Source organism: Pantherophis guttatus, chromosome 7 (assembly GCF_059756535.1).
Source record: "Pantherophis guttatus breed Tessera chromosome 7, ASM5975653v1, whole genome shotgun sequence".
Taxonomy (NCBI): Eukaryota; Metazoa; Chordata; class Lepidosauria; order Squamata; family Colubridae; genus Pantherophis; species Pantherophis guttatus.
This window is the reverse complement of record NC_142069.1, coordinates 44,422,938-44,446,884: the sequence shown is the minus strand read 5'-3', so window position 1 is coordinate 44,446,884 and position 23,947 is coordinate 44,422,938. Positions and strand designations below refer to the sequence as shown.

The 23,947-nt window shown below is 35.7% G+C and overlaps 1 protein-coding gene across 2 annotated transcripts in view; it reads left to right on the top strand.

The window, feature by feature from the left end:
• ZDHHC17 (zDHHC palmitoyltransferase 17) overlaps nucleotides 1–23,643 on the top strand; it is a 55,517-nt gene extending 31,874 nt beyond the window's left edge. For both annotated transcript variants that reach the window (XM_060694649.2, XM_087874087.1), the window contains 10 exons: nucleotides 5,476–5,601; nucleotides 5,904–6,046; nucleotides 7,594–7,696; nucleotides 8,686–8,808; nucleotides 9,796–9,858; nucleotides 12,860–12,953; nucleotides 17,474–17,557; nucleotides 17,820–17,977; nucleotides 19,160–19,254; nucleotides 20,699–23,643. In XM_060694649.2, the coding sequence (XP_060550632.1) occupies nucleotides 5,476–5,601; nucleotides 5,904–6,046; nucleotides 7,594–7,696; nucleotides 8,686–8,808; nucleotides 9,796–9,858; nucleotides 12,860–12,953; nucleotides 17,474–17,557; nucleotides 17,820–17,977; nucleotides 19,160–19,254; nucleotides 20,699–20,837 (1,128 nt within the window). In that variant the 3' untranslated portion in view covers nucleotides 20,838–23,643. The remainder of the gene's footprint in view (nucleotides 1–5,475; nucleotides 5,602–5,903; nucleotides 6,047–7,593; nucleotides 7,697–8,685; nucleotides 8,809–9,795; nucleotides 9,859–12,859; nucleotides 12,954–17,473; nucleotides 17,558–17,819; nucleotides 17,978–19,159; nucleotides 19,255–20,698) is intronic.
• Nucleotides 23,644–23,947: the final 304 nt, after the last annotated feature.

Below are 23,947 nucleotides of genomic sequence, written 5' to 3'. Positions count from 1 at the left end.
TCTATAATCAACAGTGTCTTCTTTTGGATATTCCTTGATTTTCTCAATTTTTCTACAGTACACGCATCAACTATAATTTCTCATATACCCTGGCCTTTTCTAAAGCCAACTTGAACATCTGGCATCTCTTTTTCCACGTAGGGCTCTAATCTCCATTGGATGATCCTAAGTATTATTTTGCTTTATCCAAATGATACATTAACTAGAAGGTTCACATATAAATCAAAGGGCACATTTCTTGGTAATCTATTAATTAGAAATAAAGTAATTCTTGCAAACAGATATTCATATAGCTTATCAGGTTTCCCATCTTACATCTCTTTCTCATAGTAAAGATCTGAAAGCCACTTGCAAATCAGATCAAATCTTTATTATGGTCATAGACCAGCATGGAATGTCATTTGTTTCTTTGCAGAAGAATTGATTGTGTTGTTCATGATTATTGTACTGCAGGGATGTCAAACTTGTGATTATATGTAGTCATATGATATACTGCAACTTTTTTTCCCTTCACTCAACTGGGGATGGGCACGGCCAACAAGTGACACATCTGCCACATGGGCCACGAGTTTCACACCCCTGTTGTACTGGATTAGTAAATTTCAAACCTTTTGATTTGATCTTGCATATTCTAGTAATTGCTGCATTTCTATTTCCTGTTAAACAGGTCAGGACTGTTAAAACTGACACTGGCTTTGGTAGATTAATCCTGCCTATTGAGCTAACTGATTTATCATATGGTTGATTATCATCTATTATCATCACTTGATTCTGTTAAAAAAAGTAGTCTTTAAGTTACAAGTTTTCAAAGTTACATCAGTGCTGAAAAAATGGACTTATGACCGACCTTTGAAGTTCTGGCCATCTCAATGTCCCTGTGGTTATTGATTGCGATCCAGGTTCACAGCTCACAATTATGTTATTGGGGTGAGCTGTGTCACATGATTGCATTGCTAGCAAGGAAGGTTGGAAGTAATTCTAATAAGTCACTCCTGCTTTTTTTTCCCAAGGAGCCTCCTGCTGCCCACCCGTGTTTTGTAGTGCCTGCCCGTGGCATTCCTCCTGTACTCCTTGCCTGACCATTGCTTTCCACTTAACAGCCATGCGAGTCCTGGGGTTACAATGGCACCCAGGATTGCCATCACTAACTGATGGGGTCATGTGACATCACATTTTATGATGACATAGCTTATTGACGGCAATCCCAGTCCCAATTGCCATCATAACCTGTGACTACCGTATTGAAACAAGGTATTGGTAACTTGCCTGATAGTGGGTAACTGTAACCATCATGTTTATCCTCAGTTCATAGGGTAACAACTCTTTGCTCATAGCACTGGGAACAATCAAACGTCTGGACTCAACAGTATATTATAGTATATCAGCTCTAGCCTAATGTTTCAGATGTTAGATACTTAGAGTTGTATCTTCATTGTAAATATCAGAGAAGAATGAGGTCTTGGAAAAGTAATTAATTGCCTACTGCAGCACAGAGAACTTATAGATCTATATCTATCCTCCAAATTATAAACTTTCCTCCTGCCATTTCAATTTAACAGATATTTCCTTGGTGTCTTGGTAGCCTTAAGTAGGGGAGACACATTATATATCTTTCTGGGAAACATTTGCTCCAGTCCTGCCAGCCTCAATTATAAAAGTCTGATACCCAGATTATTCCAGTTAATGGAGAAGGGGCTCTGATTAGTCAAGATACGGATGTCACTGCTAAATATTATTTCTTTTAAAACTGTAAGTTTGCTTTGTGATACTGTGCCTTTTTGTTTTTTGTTTTTGTAGAGCTACAGGTTTCCGTTTCTAGAGAAAGAGCCATAGGGGAAAAGTTATTTGTCTTATACTATACAAAATGAAAGGAAAATAAGGACTGAAATCATTCATGTTATGGCAGAGTGCCTCTGTGTGAGCTTAAGATAGTTATTGTTTTGATAATGGTTACCACTCATGTTTCTTTCAGTTTCTCAGTTCTGAATAATTGATAATTCTATTATAATTGATAATGTTTTACACAACCCAATATTCTCACTACTTATTTTCCTAAGATCTGAATATCCTGGCATAAAGATAAGACACCGAGTTATAACTTTGTATTACAAAATCTTGAATCCATTCTTATTTTTGTTCTTAAAAGTCATATGTTTGCATATAGGTAGCCAATTTAAAGAAACAATGCTTTGGGAATTCAGATTCAATCTCTAAATCACTCTTTATTTTACATGAAACTTAAAATCAGATCTTGCATCTATGTCTTTGCATGGCAGAGTTTTTCCACCTGAAAATCTTTATCTTAGTCAGCTTCTAGTCAGAATGCTCATAATATACAAAATCTTTGGTCTTTCCACATAAGTGATTTTAATTTACTCCCAACTATACTAAGAGACAGTTTGGTCTAGTGTTTAAAGCACCAGACTAGAAAGCAGGAAACCGTGAATTCAAGTCTTGCCTTAGTCATGAAAGGATGGATGAACTTGGGCTAATCACTCTCTCTCTGTCAGCTCACCACATAAGGTGAGCTTATAAGCACATAAGGTGGTGGTTGTGGGGGGAAAATAGGAGGAGAAAGGTGTGTTGAATATATTCAGCACCTTTAGTTATTTGTTTAAATTATAAAGGCAGGATACAAATACATAAATAGATACTTTAACTGGATAGGTGAGAAAGGGACCAATTATTTTAATTTTTCCATAATGCATTTGTGATTCAGATTAAGAGTTCTGCCTGGAAACTGGGACTTGTACTATTTATGCTTCCTTTTTCCTTTTTAAACTGGCTCTGTTCATACGCTTTCAAATGCATGGTTCTGATATTAAAACTGAGGTAGAAAAGAAAAACTGCAATTCAGACTGTTGTATTTCAGTACATACAAAAGAGTATTAGTATTTCCTGCTGCTCTAGAAATTCATAGATTATTTATTTCTGCTTCTTTCTCTAACATTTTCTCTAACTAAAATAAAGTAGCAAGACATTGAACTGTCCTTTCTATAGTCTGTTCTTTCTAGTAGGCTAGTTAGGAATCATCCACATTTGTATAAAACTTCATTCTCCAGTGAACAAACTTTGGGGCTAAGTTGTTGCAGTGTTCTAGTTTGTCTTCAGGGACCAAAGCAATTAAGCAGCCTTAAACTATTATTATATTTGCATGGTCTGAAATTGTTATTAGGTAGAACCAGAAAAGGTGAACCAGAGAGAGTTTGGCTTTGTCCAACCTGGCATATCCAGATTATATAGGCAATGATTTCCTTGAAGCATGTGATGTTTCAAGGGAGGGGTAAACTCCCAATATCTTGGAAGTTTGGTGAAATACTTTTTAAATGAATAGTGGAAATGCAAGGACACTCCTCCTAAGAACCATAATATACTGTGAGCTGATTTTTATTTCTGTTGCCGTCTCTCATAATGATTTGTTGACTAAGATTTTGATACTACTACGCAGGGCTTTTGAGTTCAAATCCTACCAATAGAAATTAACTATCTACTTCTCTGTATATCTAGTTTCTATTGATGCTGGAGTACATATGTGTAATCCTTGCAATTTTTACTTTGTTTCAAAGGATTTATGCCTTTTCAGGGTAAATTTCAGTTTCTGGTACCTGTTTCATTTTTTTTTAGGCGGGGGCCAAACGATAGAGGATTCAACCATTTTTCAAGCTTCCATGAATATTTGTTTAGGAGGGGAGTTACCTTCAGTAGAAGAGAGGAGGAGTGCAAAACTGGAGCTGAAGGTACCTTCAGTTGGTTGTCTTTTGCCTCCTCTGTTCCATAAGAACTTTTCTTTCTGTAGGTGTAAATGAGGTCTACTGTTTTGTCCTAAGTCTCTGACATGAAACTGTATTGCAGGTTTATTTTAATTTTTTAGGCATTGGAAGGATTTTTGTATTTCATGATGAATTATATAAAGAGATTGCCACAATCTCAAAACATTTTGTTATGTTGTGCAAAATTTATGAGACTTGCAGATTAAAGTGATCAGGACCTATTATTAATGTAGTATATCTCAGAGGAAGGATAAAAATTATTCACTATTAATTTTATTTCTTAGATCTGTTATAGCCATGATTTTGAAAACTAAAACATTTCTTAGTTTAAATTTCATACTAATATTAACAGGTAATCTTTAATTTACAACTGGTCATTTAGCCACTCTTCGAAGCTACCACAGATCCCCCAAAGCTATTTACAACATATTATGATGGTTGCAACCCCCATCCTCTGCAGTCATGTGATTGTATTTTGGGTGCTTGACAACTGGCTCACCTTTATAACAGTTTGCTGTTCTGTGGTCAAATGGCCAGAATTTATAAGTGTTTTTTCAGGTTTCTAGCATGTACTTCTAGTCTCTGGCAAAAAGCTTCTTGAGTAAAATTCATTTGCTTACTGTTTGCGGCATTTATTTAACCACTGGATTTGCTTAATGACTGTCGCAAAAAATGTCAAAAAAAAATCAGGTCCAGTCATGTGATGCCTTGATTTACAACTTCAACAAATTACAACCATAATTCCAAGCTCAATTAGAGTTGTAAGTCAAGAACTATCTGTAAATAATGAAAAACTCCCAATTGCTCAGTTGTTGGATTAATCTTTACAAAATGCCCATAAAATTTGAACATTTGGTGGGAGCAAATTGATGAGTAGAATTCTATTATATCCCTTATAATGATGCTTAAAACATACTTTAATCTCCAATTGATTTGTGGTCAATCTATTGCAGGGGGGTCAAACTCAAGGCCCTGGGTCTGGATCTGGCCCGCGAGTTGCTTAGATCTGGCAGTAAAGGACCGGCCTGTGGTGCCTCTGCCAGTGAAAACAGAGCTTGGGAGGGCCACGCATGGTCCTCTCAAGCTCTGTTTTTGGCTGTGACAGCCTCCTGCTGCCCTCTGCCAGCAAAAATGGAGCCTGCGGCCCACCGAGCTCCATTTTCACTGGCAGAGGGCAGCAGGAGGCCATCACAGTATAGTATAGCCTTTATTGTCATTGTACATCATGTATACAATGAAATTGGTTTTAGCCTCACTGGTGCAATCACAGCTGAAAATGGACCTTGGGAGCCTGTTTTCGCTGACAGAGTGCTCAGACCACCATAGATGCTCCCGACATGAGTTACATCAAGCTGGCCACGCCCACACTGGCCCCCAAGGTCAGATCCAACCCTGATGTGGCCCTCAATGAAATCGAGTTTGACACCCCTGATCTAATGTATAGAGTAAACATCTGCATGAGATATTGATAATACACAAACATATCTGTTAGCTAAATTCTGTTAGCTAATGAAATTGACTTTTTCTTTGCCTCTGCTGCTTGTTAATATGTGAAAGAGGGCTTCGTGTTCCAGACTAGTGAACTATATAATATAATGAACTGATTTAATATTTCTAAAACTTTTAAATAATATTTAAAATGAAATTGTTAAATATTTTCCACTTTTAATCTAAAATTATTTTAAAACTTTTTATATTTTAATAGGGAGAATCACCACTTGATTTAGCAAAGCAAAGAAAAAATGTTTGGATGATAAATCATCTTCAGGAGGCAAGGCAAGCAAAAGGTTACGACAATCCATCTTTTCTCAGGAAACTGAGGGCTGATAAGGTGAGAACTATATTTAAAAACTGATAAACTTTGGTTTTGTGGACATGTAATTTCTTGAGATGATGTCAAGAGGTACTTGAAATGTTGTGCTTTTGCATCTTTTAAATTGAGTTTTTAAAAAAATAACTTTTCCTACTGGGGAGAAGTGTCTGACCATACGTAGGCCTCATATATTTCACTGAACATAGTTCTTCTTTGATTTTTTTAAATTAAAATTACTGTGAAATGTTTGAATAAAAATTACATTTTTGCAGTGCTTCATTTAAAAAAATAGAATAATTAATATTTACTATTTTTTGTAGGAATTTCGTCAGAAGGTGATGCTAGGAACACCATTCCTAGTTATTTGGCTGGTTGGATTTATAGCAGATCTTGATATTGATTCTTGGCTAATCAAAGGACTAATGTATGGTGGTGTTTGGGCTATGGTTCAGTTTCTTTCCAAGTAGGTACCCTCAAAAGTTGATTTGTTTATTATGTAATATACTTCTCCGGAGACTCAGGCCGGCTTACAATGCATTAAGCAACAGCCTTCATACTTTTGTATATACCTGCTTAGTAGGGCTTTTGCCCCCCCCCCCCCCAAGCAGGTTCTTTTTATACAAAGTCAGCTTAATGCCCCCACAATCCGGGTCCTCATTTTACCTACCTCGGAAGGATGGAAGGCTGAGTCAACCTTGAGCCTGGTGAGATTTGAATTTGCAGTAATTTATGCATTAATATTAAGGACAGATAATGAAACATGGAAAATATTACATGTCTTCTGTAAGGAAATGTGCTTTTATGGTCTTATATCCGAAATTCTTCATATTTGCTCATGTTAGATGCTATAAGTGGCTTTCATAATGTAGCTTTCAATAGGAGCTTTACCAGTTCAATCATTATTCCATCTTGCAGTGCGACACTGAAGAAATTAATCAAAAGTGGTTCCTCTTTCACGATTTTGGTTTGATTGTCTGTTAGCCATAAATGTTGACTTCTCTTTATTAATGAATTAAAACACTTTTCTTGTAGCAGTGAAAATATTTTTTGTAATATATGAAGAACTTCTTGTCCAGTTCTCTCTTCTCAGTATTCTCCTTTCTCTTACTTTTTCATTGATCATTTTAGAAAGAGGAAATGTGTGAAATTTGTGTGTGTGTGCAAATTGATATAACATTTGAAAGCTTTACTTGGCAAATGTTTAAAAATTCATCCAGATGGTTGCTGGTGTTATATATTTGCTGGACAAATTAATCATAACACTGTTAATTCCCAGCATCGGTCATGGTACATTCCAGTTTTGAAATTGGCTTAATTGATACATCATGTGAAGTTTGCAAGCTGAACAGATGTAATTTTTGAATCAGTCAGTTGTGAACCTGGCAAGCATTTATCAAATGATATTATATATTTTTCCAGTGAAATGATATTTATTTTAGTCTACATGACCTTTTAAACATATTCAACTATTTTCCAGCAAGCAAGAATATGTAGCATGTATCTTCTTCTTGTGCCATATCTGTCATTGGACGTTGGCAATCATGTTAGCGATCCTATTTTTATCAACAGACGCATGAAAAAGTGCTGCTGAGTTTTGTCCAAACCAGTCCCTTAAATTTTGAAGCCATGATGTTCTTTTTCTGCCTGGACTTTGTTTGTCTTCAATTTTTCCCTGGAGGATTAAATAAAGTCTGCTGTGGTTTTCCGGGTGTCGCATCACATGTCCAAAATATTCTAACTTTTGCTTTTTTATGGTTTTGATGATTTCGTTTCCCAGATGGCTTATCACCTCCTCATTTCTGATTTTGTGAACCCAGCTTATAAGTAACAGCTGTCTGTAAATCCATATTTCAAATGCTTCTAGTCCCTTCAAATGGCTTTCTGTCAGAGACCAACTCTCTACTCCGTAGAGCAGGATAGAAAAGAGATAACATCTGATAAGCCTGATTTTCAATCTTAATGTAGTATGTATACTAATCAATTATGTGATGTTGTTTCTCTGTCCTACAGATCATTCTTTGATCACTCCATGCATAGTGCTCTGCCTCTTGGAATTTACCTAGCAACAAAATTTTGGATGTATGTGACGTGGTTTTTCTGGTTTTGGAATGATATCCTTTCTCTTGATCTCAGCAATTATGCCAGAAAGACTGTTTAAATGTATAGAAGGGAACAGTGCAGATTTTCCTTGATAATATACAACAGAAGTAAGAATGTTTTTTAAAAAACTATAAAATCATTGGTTTAAATTATTCCAGGCACAACACTAAGTGAAGTTTATCTGGCAAAATGAAATTTGTCCAAAGTGGTTAATGAAATTCTTGGACCTTTCCTTTTAGTATCTTCCTTTTCCTAGATTCCATAGGTTTTCTCCTTGTTTCACTGATTATCACATTTGGTAGAGGGTTTTTTTGGGTAAACTTGAGTAAGAACTGAAAACAGTAGAGCATTGGCAACCCAATTTTACACTGGAATTTTACAACGGCTGAAGCCGTGGTATTTCAAGCAAGCTACAACATGTGATTAAGAAGAGATGATTGCCTGCCTTGCCTGATGGAGAGCATGATTGTGGAAGTGGCCCAGGTGGAGAAAGAAGATTTGGACAGAACCAGGAAGAAAGTGGTAGGCAGTTCATCAGATGGTCATCCACTAGTAAATCTTTTTTAAAAAATCACTTGATCCCACTTGCCTAGACAATTTTTTCCAGTTTCCCATCTTCCCTTCTTAGGGAAAGCTTCAGAGGGTCCAGATTATCTAGACCAAGAGTCCCTGATGCTCAGGTCATGGACTTGTACTGGTGCGCAGCTGGTTGGGAACTGGGCTGTGCAAGTGGCAAGCAAGTGTGTGAAGCTTCATTGTGGATGCATGGGAGCTAGGTTGTGCACGTGAAACCATCTCCCCTGCTGCTGCTGGTGATCCATGGAGCCAGAAAAGTTGGGGACCACTGATCTAGACCTCTTAAGGAAGACTCTTTGGTATCTACAGTAGAAGTAAATTAAATTAATTTAATTAAAAAATTTACTTTCAAGGACACACTGATGTTTTAAAAATAAAAGTTACATTAATTTGAACATATATTTACATTCCTTAATGATTGTACATCTCAGTTTTCTCTTTATTCACCTTCCATTTCTTGCTAATAGTGTTGCACTTTTCTATAATTTTGGGAAGTCCTGGAAATCAGATCCAGGAATAATTAAAGCCACAGAAGAACAAAAGAAAAAGGTAACAAGATTTGTATTTATTAATAAATAGTGAAATGTAGGTTCTTGATTGAATAGTTCCTTTCTTGATTGAAGGTTCTTTCTTGATTGAATATAGTATAATTTCAGCCTTATATCACAAGGTTGATGACTTCTCAGTTTTCTCCCATCCCTTGTTTTGGAGATTATGGACTGAGTTCCTTAACCTTTATCTTTTTGTGTCTAAATAAATGTTTAAGAGACTCAAGAAGTGCAGACAGTCTTTCTAGTGACTGATACAAAACATATAGAACTGAATAATAACAATCCTTTAATTGGGCCCAATCTAGCAACAAACACAGCTGATTAGAATTAATGTTTACCGTATTTTTCGGAGTATAAGACGCACCGAAGTATAAGACGCACCTACCTTTTTTGGTGAGGAAAAGAAGAAAAAGAAATCTCCCTCTGCCTCTGAGCAATTTTGCCTCGTTACAGCAAACAGCCTGCTTTACTTTCATTTACGTTTTCAGCATAGCTTGATTAGCACAAGGAAAAAAAAATCTGCTCCAGCAATTTACCTCTTTGCAGCAAGCAGCAGAGCCCTGTGCAAAACAGCTGAGAGCAATCAGCTGAGAGTTGGGAGGCCTATCCAATCAACTTTTGCTAATTAGGTTGTGCTGAAGCTGAAAGCTGTTTTTTCTTGCTGTTTGCTTGCAAGGAGGTAACTGCTGCGAGGCAGTGGCCAAAGACTGGGGGCCAGTGGGTGGGCAGGGCTACATTCAGGGTATAAGACACACCTAAATTTTCACCCCCTTTTAGGGGGGAAAAAGGTGCGTCTTATACTCCGAAAAATACGGTAATTGCTTGGCAACCAAGCAGCAGAAGCATTGAAATTGCACAATTTGATTTACTTACCTGATACTCAGATGGTCTATATGCTAACATGTCTGTTTATAAAAATGTACATAGTATGTATAAAATCAGTTCTTAAAAGATTTAATATGTTTTTTGTTTTATTTTTTTACAGACAATAGTGGAACTTGCAGAGACAGGAAGCTTGGATCTCAGTATATTCTGCAGTACCTGCTTGGTAATATACTTTTTCCCAACCTACTTGAATTTAAACAAAACATTTTAATATTGAATGTTTTAAAAAATGTATACTTTAGGATTGCAAGAGGATATATACACATAGAATATAAGTCATTTTTTTGTTCATTCAGAATTCAGACATTTGAAAACCATAAAGAGCAGTATCAGTATTCTTGTTGATATGAAACTTAAAGTAGGATATCAAGGTTCCACACTGGAGTCTTCACACTAATGAAGCTGCAACATCTGAAAAATAGTTCAGGTGACTCTTGTTAGAAATTTGAATTAAAATATATGTAACATTTTGTAATGAACCATATTAAATTAGATAGATAAATTCTGACAGATGGCTCTACCAGAAGTTCAAGACTTTTCAAGACAAAAAAAACTCTATAGAGAAATCCATATGAAATTACAGGATTAGGGTTAGATTTATTTATTTAGCTTTGAATACCTTACCTAGTCACTAGAACTAGGACTAGGAGGAAAAAATAATACAAGCAACATTTTAAAAAGGGGTTGATTTTTTATCTTTCCTAGATTGCCAGCTAGAATGGGCAGAATCATGCTTGGTAAAGTGATCTCAGAAATTTTGGTGCCATTCCATATAGGATTTTATAGATACTAACTAGCACTTTGAATAAAATCTTGAAGGCTTGTGTAGCCAGTGCAATTAGCCTAAGGATACATGTAATTCTCACATAGCAAGTTTCCCCAGTTGATAATCTGCTTTCTCAGCACCAGTTCAGAACTAGCCTGATTGAATGCCTTGCAGTAATGCATTCAAGCAATAATCTGGGATTGAGACACTGTTGCAAGAGCATCCCATTCACGGTTGGTCCCTTGGGCCATAGCTTCCATTTCCTGTTTTGCAGAGTCCAGAAGGACTCTGCTCACAAAGCAGCTCTTTCACGGAAACTGTCCCATGAGCAAACACATGGCTATTATTGTTGGATGTTTGATAGCACTCAGTCGTGATTCCCACTTTAACAACAGATGGGGGCTGTGGCCTTGAAGATCTTTGTACCATTTCATTTCATGCTCGATTTGTGGCTTTTCCTGGATCTGGAGGATTTCTCACAGTCACTCATGCCCTTGCCACCAATTTTATTGCATGTGCAATGTGTTGTACATGGGGCTGCCCACAATATGATGTAACATGGAGCAGGTGGATAGTTATAGGTGCACCAAAGTTTGCCCATGCAGTAATACTACAATTAGAGCTACACTGACTACCAGCTAGCTTCTGAGTACATTTCAAGTGCCCTTTGCCACTACCTGGCACAGAACCTTGGCATCTCTGAAACTGCCTTCTCCAAGTTGAATTGTACTGCCCAATAAGATTTAGGAGAGAAGACTTGTTGAGGATTCTGCCACTGAGAGATGCCATTTTAGGGATTCCCGATTCAAGTCTTCTTATTGATAGCTCATATCATTTGAAATAGTTCGTCCTCAAATATCTGAATCATCTTTTTGTTGGACAGCCAAAGCAAAAACAAATCATGGTTCCTATGAAATGGATTTGGGGACTGCTCTGAATGGTGGCACGTTGGACTCAATGGTTATAATTGTATTTTTGTTTTTAATCTTATGGTATTGCTGCAAACCACTCTGTGTCCCTTGAAATGGAATAGCATATAAGTTGTAATAAAAATTCAATTCAGTTACTGTTATAGACTTTCCTATGTTATTTTTGTGGCTAATTTATCATTTTTAGTTCACCTGTTAAATTATTGGCCTCATTCTACTTCCATATTGTCAATCTAACTACAGTACTTTTATAATTATGTATCGTGTATTTCATACTGGGTCCCAGATAATGGTTAGACTGCATCCTACATTTTCTGTCTTAAGCCTGCTTCTTTCATTTTTCTTTTAGATCAAGGGAACTTTCAGACTATTACTGGAGTTCGTTGACATGTAGATGTTCCCTTTCTGCAGTTTATTTTTTGTCCTAAATATTCAGTATGCATAGTCTAAATGTCAACTATCAACCATGAAATACAAATATATTTCTATCAACAATTACAGATGACGTTTACAGCTTTATTATAGTTCAGTAAATCATATGCACTATGCTTTTTGTGTGGAATTTAGTTATGCAGCATATGAGTTTAAGATTAATCTGAACCATGAACTAAAGCAGAAAAAGCACAATCATGATGTATCAGATTTGGTTGCTTTTTGAGTGATTGAGTATGTAGGACTATTGCAGAAACGCCTACAATTTCTGCAAAATATACTTCTATTTGTGAACTAAAAATAAGTATGGCACTGCAGGTGGCAGAATGTTAATCCTGATAGTTTTGAGACACTTTATATAATTTTTAGTTTAAGAAATTAAAGCTTAATTTTGTACTTCCTACACTAATATTTTACTTCATTCGTATTGAATTGAATTGAATTGAATTTGCATATTCAATTCAATACATATTGTATGATATAACATTTGTTTTGATGAAATATATTCATGCGTAATATTGAAACTATTACTTGTTGAATTTTTTTCCCTTGTAACTTAACATTTATTATTCATGGGTAATTAGTTGATCTTTAGGTAACAATAAATTTCCTTAAGATTTCATTATTAATTAGTAAAAAAAATTAATTACTAAAGTCCTAGCTTTTTACCGCAAGCCTGTCACAATATCAAGGCTTCTGTTGTTTACCATGAAAGAACTTTACTAGTTCTTTCTTAAAGAAAGAACTAGTAAAGAGGGATAGAAGTCCAGTTTATGTTTGTTTATTTCTTATCCAGATATCAGTTTCAAATTATCTTTATTCTTTTAAACCACTGAATTTATATAAAAAGAAAGCTCTGATTTAAATTAATATTCTCATTCTCTTTATCTCTCTGTTTTACACATAGCTACATAGTGAAATAGGCTTAAAATCTAAAGATCAAGTCTACAATTCTTGGTAACCCTGCATATTTAAAACTTCATATATATTTGTAAAGCTTTTGTTATATACTATGCATATTAAAATCTGTCAAACAGATACGGAAGCCAGTGAGGTCCAAACATTGTGGTGTATGCAATCGATGTATAGCCAAGTTTGATCATCACTGTCCATGGGTGGGTAACTGTGTAGGTAAGTATTGTTTAGAGATACTGACCAATGTGTTTATTTTATCAAATATGCTTTTTATTTTAAACAAACTGTACTTCAGTTTTTATGTACCTAGCAATGCATTTTTATTCTAGACAAATAAGTGAGCATAGCCAATCTTGTGCCTGTGCATTTGGTATATATAGAAGTCCAGAATGTTCCATTTCAACTCCAGGTCATGCTAATCTGGCTGTTCCAGGTATGATCCAATAATTTTCAAGACTGCTTTGTTTCCTGAATATATGTTTGTTTATTTAACAATATTTTTAAGTTGTCCCAATCTATACTCGTTCTGGATGGCATATAACAATTCATAATATGAAAACAAAATTAAAATAATTATATTCAAAAAGACCAACAAGCTAAAAGCTCAGTGTCATCTACCAGTTTAGCTTTCTCTAAAGAAAGTCTTCATGACCACCTGTACTTTTGGTAATTAAAAAAAGCAGATCCCTCCTTGGTGTCTAACCTGGACAGGCAAGATATTGATGACTTGAAAGATAATGATTAGCACTTTCAGTTAGGCTCTGAAGCCTATTGGCAACCAATCCATCATTTCTTTATGCTAACTGATGAAAGTGTGATCAGCAATTTTCCTGCTGTATTTTTTACCAATTGCAGCTTCCCTGAAAATACGATATGTCCCGAAAATAAGGCCAAGCCTGATTTTTGGGATGGGCGTAAATATACGCCCTCCCCCAAAAATAATCCCTCCAGCAAGCATGGCTGTTTTTGCCATGGATTGCGGCCACTTCAGCAGGAGGCCAAGCGATGCGCCCCATGTGCCTTGCGGCAGTCTTCCAAAGCATACTGTAGCAGCAGCTATCCACAATTTTTTTACCCTTATTTTGTCCCGACCGTACTGGGCCACATGGGTCAGGACGAAATAAGGGTTAACAAATTGTGGATAGCTGCTGCTATGGTACCCTTCGGAAAGCCGGTGTGAGTCTCCTGCTGCAGAAGTGGCTTGCTCGGAGGAGCGCTTTTGGGAGAGAAGGCAAAGGGAAAGTGATCCCTTGCAAACTCCCGCCCCGCTCCCGCCTCTCTGTTGGGCAACTCCCAGCAGCCCCAGATGCCCAAAGCCTGTGCCCGCCTGGCTCCCTTTTCCACAGTGCCCGGCTCTTTATTGAGGGGGATGGGGGAGAAGCGAGAGGCATGGAGAGAGACAGAGCTCGCTCTTCATGCCGTCTCTTCTCCCCCTCTCGCCAGGCATGGCAGGGCTTCCTGTCCCTGTCCCAATTGGATGCAATTTGGGGATTGCAAGTGGGGAGGGGTGGGGCTGGGGAGACTTAAAATGTGTCTTACCTGCCTTGTAGGTCCATCGCGTGCCTTGCCGTTATCTGTAGGCAAACACGTTGTAGGATAAAAGAAACCTCACGAGTTCAATCAAACTTCTCAAACTTGCGAGAAGTTTGGTTTTACCCTACAACGTGTTTGACTGCAGACAACAGCAAGGCACGTGACAGAGCTACAAGGCAAATAAGGCGTGTGTCTCCTCGGCCCCACCCCTCTCCACCTGCCATTCCCAAATTGTATCCAATTTGGGCAGGGACAGGAAGCCCTACCATGCCCGGCGAGAAGGGGAGAAGAGATGACAAGAAGAGCAAGCCCTGTCTCACTCCATGCCTTTTGCTTCTCCCCCGCCCTACCTGCCATCCCCCTCGACAAAGAGACGGCGGGAAAGGGCAGAAGCCAGGCTGCTGTTACCACTGGGGTGCGTGGAGCCGTCTTACCTGCCTTGCAGCTCCATCGCATGTCTCGCCGTTGTCTGCAGGCAAACACATAGGGTAAAAAAACACCTCGCAAGTTCAATCAAACTTCTCGAACTTGAGAAGTTTGGTTTTACCCTATTGTTTGCCTGCAGACAACAGCGAGACACGCAACAGAGCTGCAAGTCGGCTAAGACGCGTGTCTTGGGTCTCCCCGGCCCCTGGCGAGAGGGGGAAGAAGAGACTGCAAGATGCGTCTTGCTTCTCCCCCGCCTCACGTGCCACTGCCCTCAATAAAGAGCCGGGTGCTGTAGAAAAGGGAGCCGGGTGGGTGCAGGCTTTGGGCGTCTGGGGCTGCCTGGGGCTGCCCGGCAGAGAGGTGGGAGCGGGGTGTGAGTTTGCAGGCAAGGGGGATGGATGGATGGATGGGAAGCGGGCAAGTGCCCAGCGAACAGCTGATGAGTAGCTGTGTTGCGCTGCCACAGCAGTGAAACACAGCAGAAGCCATGACGGGCCACGCTCGCTGTCTCCTGCACCCCAAAATAATAAGATCCCCCCGATAATAAGGCCAAGCCCTTATTTTGGGGTTCAAAAAAATATAAGGCAGGGTCTTATTTTTGGGGAAACACGGTATCTTCAAAGGAAGCCTCACATATAACATTTTAAAGCAGTCCATTGGATTGGCAATTAGGGCATAAGTAACTATCAGCAAGGCATTTTGGTCAAAATAAGATTATAAGTGGTCATCAACCAAAACTGGACAAAGGTCCCCATCTTCTGTTTCAGCAGGAGTCTAGGAGGACAACCAAGTCTCATACTTATTTTTTGTTTTTTGTTTTTTGAGGGGAGGAGGTAATACAACCCATCCATAGTATAATTATTGGGCTTGCAGTGGATGTTCACGGATAAACAGCAAGTCCATCCTAAAAGTATTCACCTCAAGAAGACTGCTGCACCTCCCTACAATAGCCTGATCTATGTTCTCCAGAATATTTTATCCCTGAAATGGAACATTTTGCATATATCTACCATGCAGACTTTGTCAGACTTAATGTGAACAAGCAAGAAAATGGATGTGCATACTGTTTTGCAGCTATTTCCATTATTGGAATAATATAGAAAAATATATAAGAAAACAGTTATGGGAATGATGTACCATAGACATTTTATATATTATTCCAAAGATATAGTTTTTAGCTGTTGTAGAAAATCATTTATGCATGTAAATCATTCCATTTTAAAAATTATTTCTGTTTATGAGAGTCTTGGAAAACAATTGTATCATCTTCCGATTACCCAATAAAGTTTGGCAAGCATTTTTGTCCATAATACACTCATTTCTTTAAAAAAATAGTCATTGACTATGACAGTTGGACATGACAGTTGGACAAGACTATGGATAATCCTCAATTTACAGCCATTTGTTCAGCAACCATTCAAAGTTACAATGCACTGAAAAAAGGGATGTATGACAGTTTTTCACACTAATGACTGTTGCAAATTCCCCATGGTCACATGATCAAAATTCAGATGTTTGACAACAGGTTCATATTTTTGACAATTACAGTGACCTGAGGTCACATGATCGCTTTTGCAATCTTCTGACAAGTAGAGCCTATGGGAAAGCCAGATTCACTTTACAATCATGTTACTAACTTAACAGCAGCAGTGATTCACTTAACAACTATGTCAGAAAGGTCATAAAATGAAACAATTTTTACTTAACAGTCTGGCTTAGCAATAGAAATATTGGGCTTAATTGTGGTTGTAAATCAAGGACTACCTGTACTTCAGGAATAGTTAGGGGCCACAATTCTTGCTGTTCTAAGTTCAGGGATACTATAAAAGTAATACCTAACTCTACCCTGGATTTCTCCTTTTCTAGATAGCAGTTATGATGATGTGCTGGATTAATGTTGCAAAATGTTAGAGGGGTAAATTTGAGCCATTAATAAATGGCTCAAATTAATAAATTAATTAATAAATAAAGCCATACCATATTCTCTTATTATTGTAGGTAGAAGCTGATTGTTGAATCTTAAAAGAGTCAATTTTGTAAACTTAGAAATAGTTAACCTCCATTTTTCGTCTGATATGAAATTGAAATATGAATTTGGTGGAAACTTAAAGAGAAACATTTGAGAAAATGACAAAATCCACTAATTACCCGATAAATAAGTAGAGTAGAGTTAGATTTGGGGCAAGAAAAATATAATCTGTAAACAGTATGTTTTATAAAATACTGGTAACTTAAATATAAACTTAGGAATCAGCATCTGTCTCTCACAGTTAGGAAGGATCCATCTGTTCAGTTTTCCAGGAGAAAATCCTGAGGCTATACAAGACTTGAAAAATATGCAGGGTTTGTAGTCTTTATCAGGAGCTGAAACATCTTGAGTGAAGTTCTTGTGATGGATTATTCTCATTGATAGGTCAAAATGTAGAATACAACCCACAATTTTAAAGTTTGCATTCAAATAATTTCCAGTACTCGTTTTTGTGTTACGTTATCATCTCAGGAGATAATTAAAACCCATTGAACAAAACATCTGGTTTTATATTTCATGTTTATGCTCATTAGTATTTTTATTAATTTTAGTACATCCATCTTCATTGGTTCCTTGAGAGACTTGTGATTTATTTGCAAAGTGCACCTGATGAGGTGCACTTTCCAGCTGAAACACAATTATTTTAAATATTATAGCAGAAAAATTAGGCCTGCATATTATCTTTGTTGTACTGTTAATGTAGTGCAAAACAATGTTTTATTGCAATACTTTGTTTTTTCCTCAGGAGCAGGCAATCACCGTTATTTTATGGGATATTTATTCTTTTTACTCTTCATGATTTGCTGGATGATTTATGGCTGTATCTCTTGTAAGTTTAGTTTGGTTCACATATTTTCTAATTGCCTAGCTTTTTCAATGTATCCGTGTTCTGCATCAATTTTGTAAGTTTTTATTCATATTGATTAATCTGTTTTATCTGATTTTTTAATCACTAAATACTTTTATTTTGAAACAGTTTTCATACAGTTTACTCTTGGAGCAAAAAAAAAAGTCCATTTAAATGCTGTAAGGAAAATAGTATGGAGCTATTTTGTAAAATTCTGATATATATACATATTTATTTATTTCAGACTGGGGAATCCACTGTCACACAAGTTATACAACAGATGGTTTTTGGACGTACATTACACAAATTGCCACTTGTTCTCCTTGGATGTTCTGGATGTTTTTGAACAGTGTGTTTCACTTCATGTGGGTTGCTGTACTACTAATGTGTCAAATGTATCAGGTAGGAAAAACCAACTTACTAGATATATAGAGGAATCTTCTGTGGAATATATGCTCTGTATCTTACCACAGAAAATAAGTTAATGCATGAGGAAATGATAGGCAGACAAGATGTGGTCAGTTTGGTAGATCAAATGATGGGGGCAAATTATGATTTTAAATCTGTTCTCATGGATCTTTTATTATAAACTATCCTAAGTGGGAGAGACAAGTAAGAGGCTAAAGAAGACTTAAAGAAGTACATACTGGATGCAGCTATTCTATTTGTGAAGGATAATATAATACTACCAATAAAATTTTGCTCCCAAAATTTCTGAGAATGAACTGAAACAAGGATCCTAAAACGCAGGTCTGGAATCTGCTCTTGGAAGTATTCCTTTTAGTAAGAGTCATTAATTTGGTCAAACCCTGCTTGAGTAATATTTTAGTAGTTGATTCCAGGGTTTGGGGTTTGTTTTTGTTTGTGTGTGTTTGTTTGTTAATATTGCTGATCCTTGAAAGTTCAGCTGAACATTTTTTTAAAAAAAATCCTGGGGTTTTTGTTCGTACAGTTTAGTTTTAAGTACTATTTTAATTTATTCAGAAAATGTACATGCCTTCTTATTAACTGCCACTTACATTTAGTAAAAAGCAAAATACAGCTAGATGAAGAGAACTTTTTTTAATGAAAAGGGAATAATTTAATGCTAAATAAATGTTATCACAATCCCACAGTTATTAGGACTGTGCAATGTTTTGACTTCCATCAAGAGTTCAATGTTTTGGGAAATGTGTGAGTGTAGTAACTGCCTGACTGCTTGTTCCTGAAAGGAGACATGGTTGTTTCATGAGTCACTGGTACAGTGGATTGGGTTCACACTAGGTTTTGAAACTCCTTTGCCCAATCAAATGCAAAGTATTGTATTGTCTATTAGTTATCTCTTTTACAAAGGGAAGTATTGACTCAGATTTTGGCTTGGTGTTTAACTTGGTTCAGAATCGCTATTAGGGTACCTATAATATAGTGAAAATATATTTTATGTGTGAAAACATATTCTTTTAACATACAATTGGAAAAGATAGCACATTTTCATTGTCATATGTAACTATCTTTAAATGAATATTGATTCTGGTTTTTGTTGCTTGATACTTCTATAATTTCAGTGCTTCTAAATATTAATTGGCTATTTTTATTTTTTTCTAGATTTCTTGTTTAGGTATTACTACAAATGAAAGAATGAATGCCAGACGATATAAGCACTTTAAAGTAACAACAACATCTATTGAAAGTCCATTTAAGTAAGTATAAGTAAAATGTGTTTAAATGCATGTTTATTTAAATGTTTATATGATACTCAAGATGAAACAGGTTAGATATGACTGACAGTTAACTGGTGTAGATTTTTTAATTATCTTTTTAACTTTTCAGTCAAATATAATAAATCAGTACAGTAGGTTTACGTGATGGTGGTATGGAATTTTATCATGGAGGAAAAAATAGCTGAGTAGTCAAAAAATAGCTCATGGATTAAGTATCCATTTTTACTACCATGTTTCCCCGAAAATAAGACCCTGTTTTATATTTTTTTGAACCCTGAAATAAGCGCTTGGCCTTATTGCCATGTGCACAAAAGCCCTATTGGGCTTATTATCAGGGGATGTCTTATTTTGGGGGAAACAGGGTAGCTACTCTTCCATTCAAATTGACAAGCACCTTGTGATTGAATTTCAACTTTTTAAAAATAAATCTGCTCAAATTATAATCTTAATAATAACAAATTTTGGATCAACCAGAGTTGTAATAGAACAGTAGGAATAATTCACTGAGAAGCTTCATTCACTATTACAGCAGGAGTGTCTTCTGGATATGCCCATTGTTGAAGCAGTCTAGCTGCCTTGTAGTTTAGCGTACATACAGAGGAGTGCTTCATTTGTGAATGAAAGAAAGCACCTCATGTGCACTGGTCCAGCATATAACACTAAACTGCCTTTATATGTCACACAACAGTTTTAAATTACTTCTTTATGACCCATGACAGTCCTATTTTTTAATATTCCCTTGAATTCCTCAAACTTTGTCTAGTTTCAGTTCACAGTACCTTCTGTTATCTCATTTATCTCTCCTGAACGCTTTGAAATTCAAATTTTACAATAAGGTCAAAATAACAGTAACCTGATTCCATAAAAAATGAATAGTCTGATGGATGATCTCAAAAATATTACTTGTAAAATATATTAATCCTCACCTATGAATCTACTCAACTTTTTCAAGTGTTCTTTTCCAATAAAATTCCAGAAAAGTTTACATTACATTTGATATTTTTCCTTAATTTTCTTTTCATTCTCCCAGTCTTCATATAGCACTCGATTTTTACTACTAACAGCTCTTCTGGGCTTCTTTCTCAGAACTGCTGTTGTTTTTGTAATTTGGGTTTCATCACTAATGCTAAATGGCATGTATTACTCCTTGGATATAGTATCAGTCCTTTTTGAAATCCAGAATAATGGATTAGTAGCATGTCCCCATTACACGGCTGTATATAAGACTCCAAATAAGTTATTTGAATCTGGTATTCAATTAATAGCTTATAACTGTAGCAGTTCAGTTATAGTAAATATTGTCAGTACCAATCAGCACAATAATTACTGTGGAAATCATCCATGTTATTATTAGGGGTAACCTTGTATTTGTTAGTTGCAATATTAAGTATTAAACCTTTTTTTTCTCTCTCTCTCTTTTTAGCCATGGATGTATAAGAAATATTATAGACTTCTTTGAATTCAGATGCTGCGGTTTATTTCGTCCTGTTATTGTGGACTGGACACGGCAATATACAATAGAATATGACCAAACCTCTGGAACTGGCTATCAGCTGGTTTAACTCCCACTTCCAATCCGTGAGCATATCAGATCTGAGTGGTGCCTGGAAGTTTGTTTCTTTTGAATCCACGTCACTTGAACAGTAGCATGTTATGAATAGAGCTAACAGTGAATCTAATGGTACCTTCTTTGCATCTGTTTTATTAACAGAAGTTTTAAAAAGGACAGAATAAACTGCCAATCCTGACAATGAGGAAGAAGAAGGGAATTTTAACTGTTCTTACTACAGGAATAACTCAGAAAGACATATTCACACAATTATATTTTAATTTCACAATGAAGCATGAATTGTTAAAAATTCAAACAGAATAAAGTCATGCTGTGCTGAAGATTCAATATTTATTTCATAATTTGAACAATTTCATTTGAAGTTAAATTTTATGAAGCTAACAGATCTTGAGATCATTGTATTATATTTACTGCAATGGAATTTTGTATAGATTTGCTGTAGTATTATGTGCATTGAAAAATGTACATTAAATACTGTAATGAATTATGTAGTTTTGTTGGGGTCTACCATAAATTGTGAAGTTGAGGATGTTCGTCACAAAACTCTTACCTAAATGTAACAGTAATTATTATCAGTTGTTAGGGCTGATTTATTTCTGATACAATAAATTACTTATAATAAATCTTATATGAAATTGTATATCCTGGGCAGAAAAAACAACATAGAGAAAATCAACTTTTCTGCCTAATACAAAACACCACTTAAGTGCATGATGATACTTTCTAAAATTAGACTACAAAATAAGATAAATATCTGCAAAAATTGAAGAAAAATGTAATATATGCTGTTAGTACAACTTTGTTTCATAAGTAATGTGAGACATTGTGCATGATATATTCTACTGTCATTAGAGAATTGGTAAACAAAATGTTATATGGGAGCCAAAAAAAAATCAAAGGTTAAATTCTTAGTAATTAGGATATGATTGTTACTATATTGGATGCTGTTCCAGGAAATATAGCTAGATTAAAATAATGTTTAAAAAGATAAAATAAATTTAAGCTAAATTTATTTCTTTGTAGCACATGTAAGTTAACAATGATATTTACAGGTGTCCTGAATTTTATGGTATGTTGGTAAGTGGAAAAATACAATAAACTTAGTTTCAAATTATGAAATTTGAAAGGCAAGGAGTGGTGTAAAGTCACATTCCAGAAGCAATTTTTTTGTTGAATGTGATGCACTGATTTTCAGTTACAGCATTTTTATATATTCCTTGTGAATTTTTCACTGCTTCCTTAAATATTGTTTACAGAGAGACTTGAAATATGTTTAGGTTCTCTTTAAGTGCTGTAGCAGTATAGTGGTTCAAGAATCCTGTGAGGAGGATCTAGGGAAGGAATCTTTAATACAGAAATAGAGACCAGTGTAAAGAATATGTATCTGTATATAAATAATTTATCAACTAGTTTTTTGTAAGTGTGTGTGTATGTACATGTGTGTATGTTAGTATATTTAAAAGCTGCTCATTTCATTTTATTCAACAAAAAATGTAGGATAATATCTAATGGGCTTTTTAGTAATGATCAATATTGCTATTAATAGGCACTATACCCTGCAACTTCACTGCATGTTTGATGCTTGGCAAAACTAGCAGTTCCTGTAATACTGAGATTACAGGTATTAAAGCAATCCAGTGGTATTCCTACCCCTTGCCTTAGAAAGAGGAGCAGTGAAACTGTAAATAGTTGATGTTCAGTATTTGCAAGTATGCTTTTCCCCTCTTCAAGGTGTTTCTTTGATTGCCAGGTGTCCATAGTTTGCAAGTACCAGATATCAAGATTTACAGAAATGCAACCTTAGTATAATTTGGATATTTTAATATTGGGAAACTTCAACTAATCTATAATACACTATAGTTGAGGTTATGAAAATGAAGTTATGTGCAGGGAGGTAAAAGGCCTATGCCAGTTTGAAAGATACATTTTAGAAAAATACTAAGAATATACTATTCTTGCATCATTCCTTCTAACTTTTAATGTTAAAGCTGAAAAGATTAGCCAGCACTTCGTTTCATATTTTAATACCGCAATCTTTAGCAGGTTTGAGAAGCCCTATTTATTTTCTCCTTTAATAATCATGTTTTCTCCTTTAATAATCACGTTTACAATCTTAATACCCTTGATTCTGCTTTGGGAAAAATGTATTTTCACATAAACAATTGCTTTTGAAAGGCCTCAGAAGATCAATATATTTGTAGCTCTTCTGCTGTATCTAAAAATATATACTATATAGAGTCCATGTCCAAATAATTGTGTTCTTCATACAATAAAAAGTAAATTTCACTTAAGTGGGGAAAAAGTATACATTTTGTTTTTGTACTCTGCATAATTGTCAGAGAAGAAGTAGTAGAAGATAAAGGTTCAATATTTATAATAGAATAAATAGAATTATTCTATTGCCAGAAATTTTGAAATGCATAGTTTGGAACCCAAAAGGGGAAAATATATAGAATATTTTTTTCTGCTTGTTGAATGTAGCATACTACAGCACCCTAAGGCCTCTGTGAACCCAATTAAAAAGATTAGAAGTTTGACATATACTAAGGATTAACATGTGACCTAGAAAAATGATATATATATTATGCGGGTTTTAAGTTTTCCAGTGCACAACTTTCCCTCGATTTTCTTTTCAACAATTAACATGCATTAAAAGTGCATCACTGTTTTAAATTGAGTATTTTGTTTTTCTAATTTATTTATAACTGTGCCAAGTATTATTTTATTGTTATGACTGATGTATTACATTGTGAACAAAATCTGTAAAAGGTTTAATAAAATAGTTCTCCTTCCATAAAGTTGTCGTTTTTGTAAGTTATTAATCAAATAAGCATTTGTCTCATAGATACTACTGCTTGTCTTAGCTTTTGCCCTTGCTTTGCTTATTATTTTGCTCTGATTATTTTGCTCCAGTGGCCCAGCTCTGGAGATCTCTTTTTACTTAGAGATGGAGTCTGATTGAACCCAAATTAGGAGGTACTTGTTTCTCCTCAGTAGTCAGGTTTCTGTCAGCTTGACAAATGGCCAGAGCTCTTTGAATCTTTCCTGATTAAATAAAAATAATTTATCTATTTTGTTAAATGTTTTTAGCAAATAGGCAAG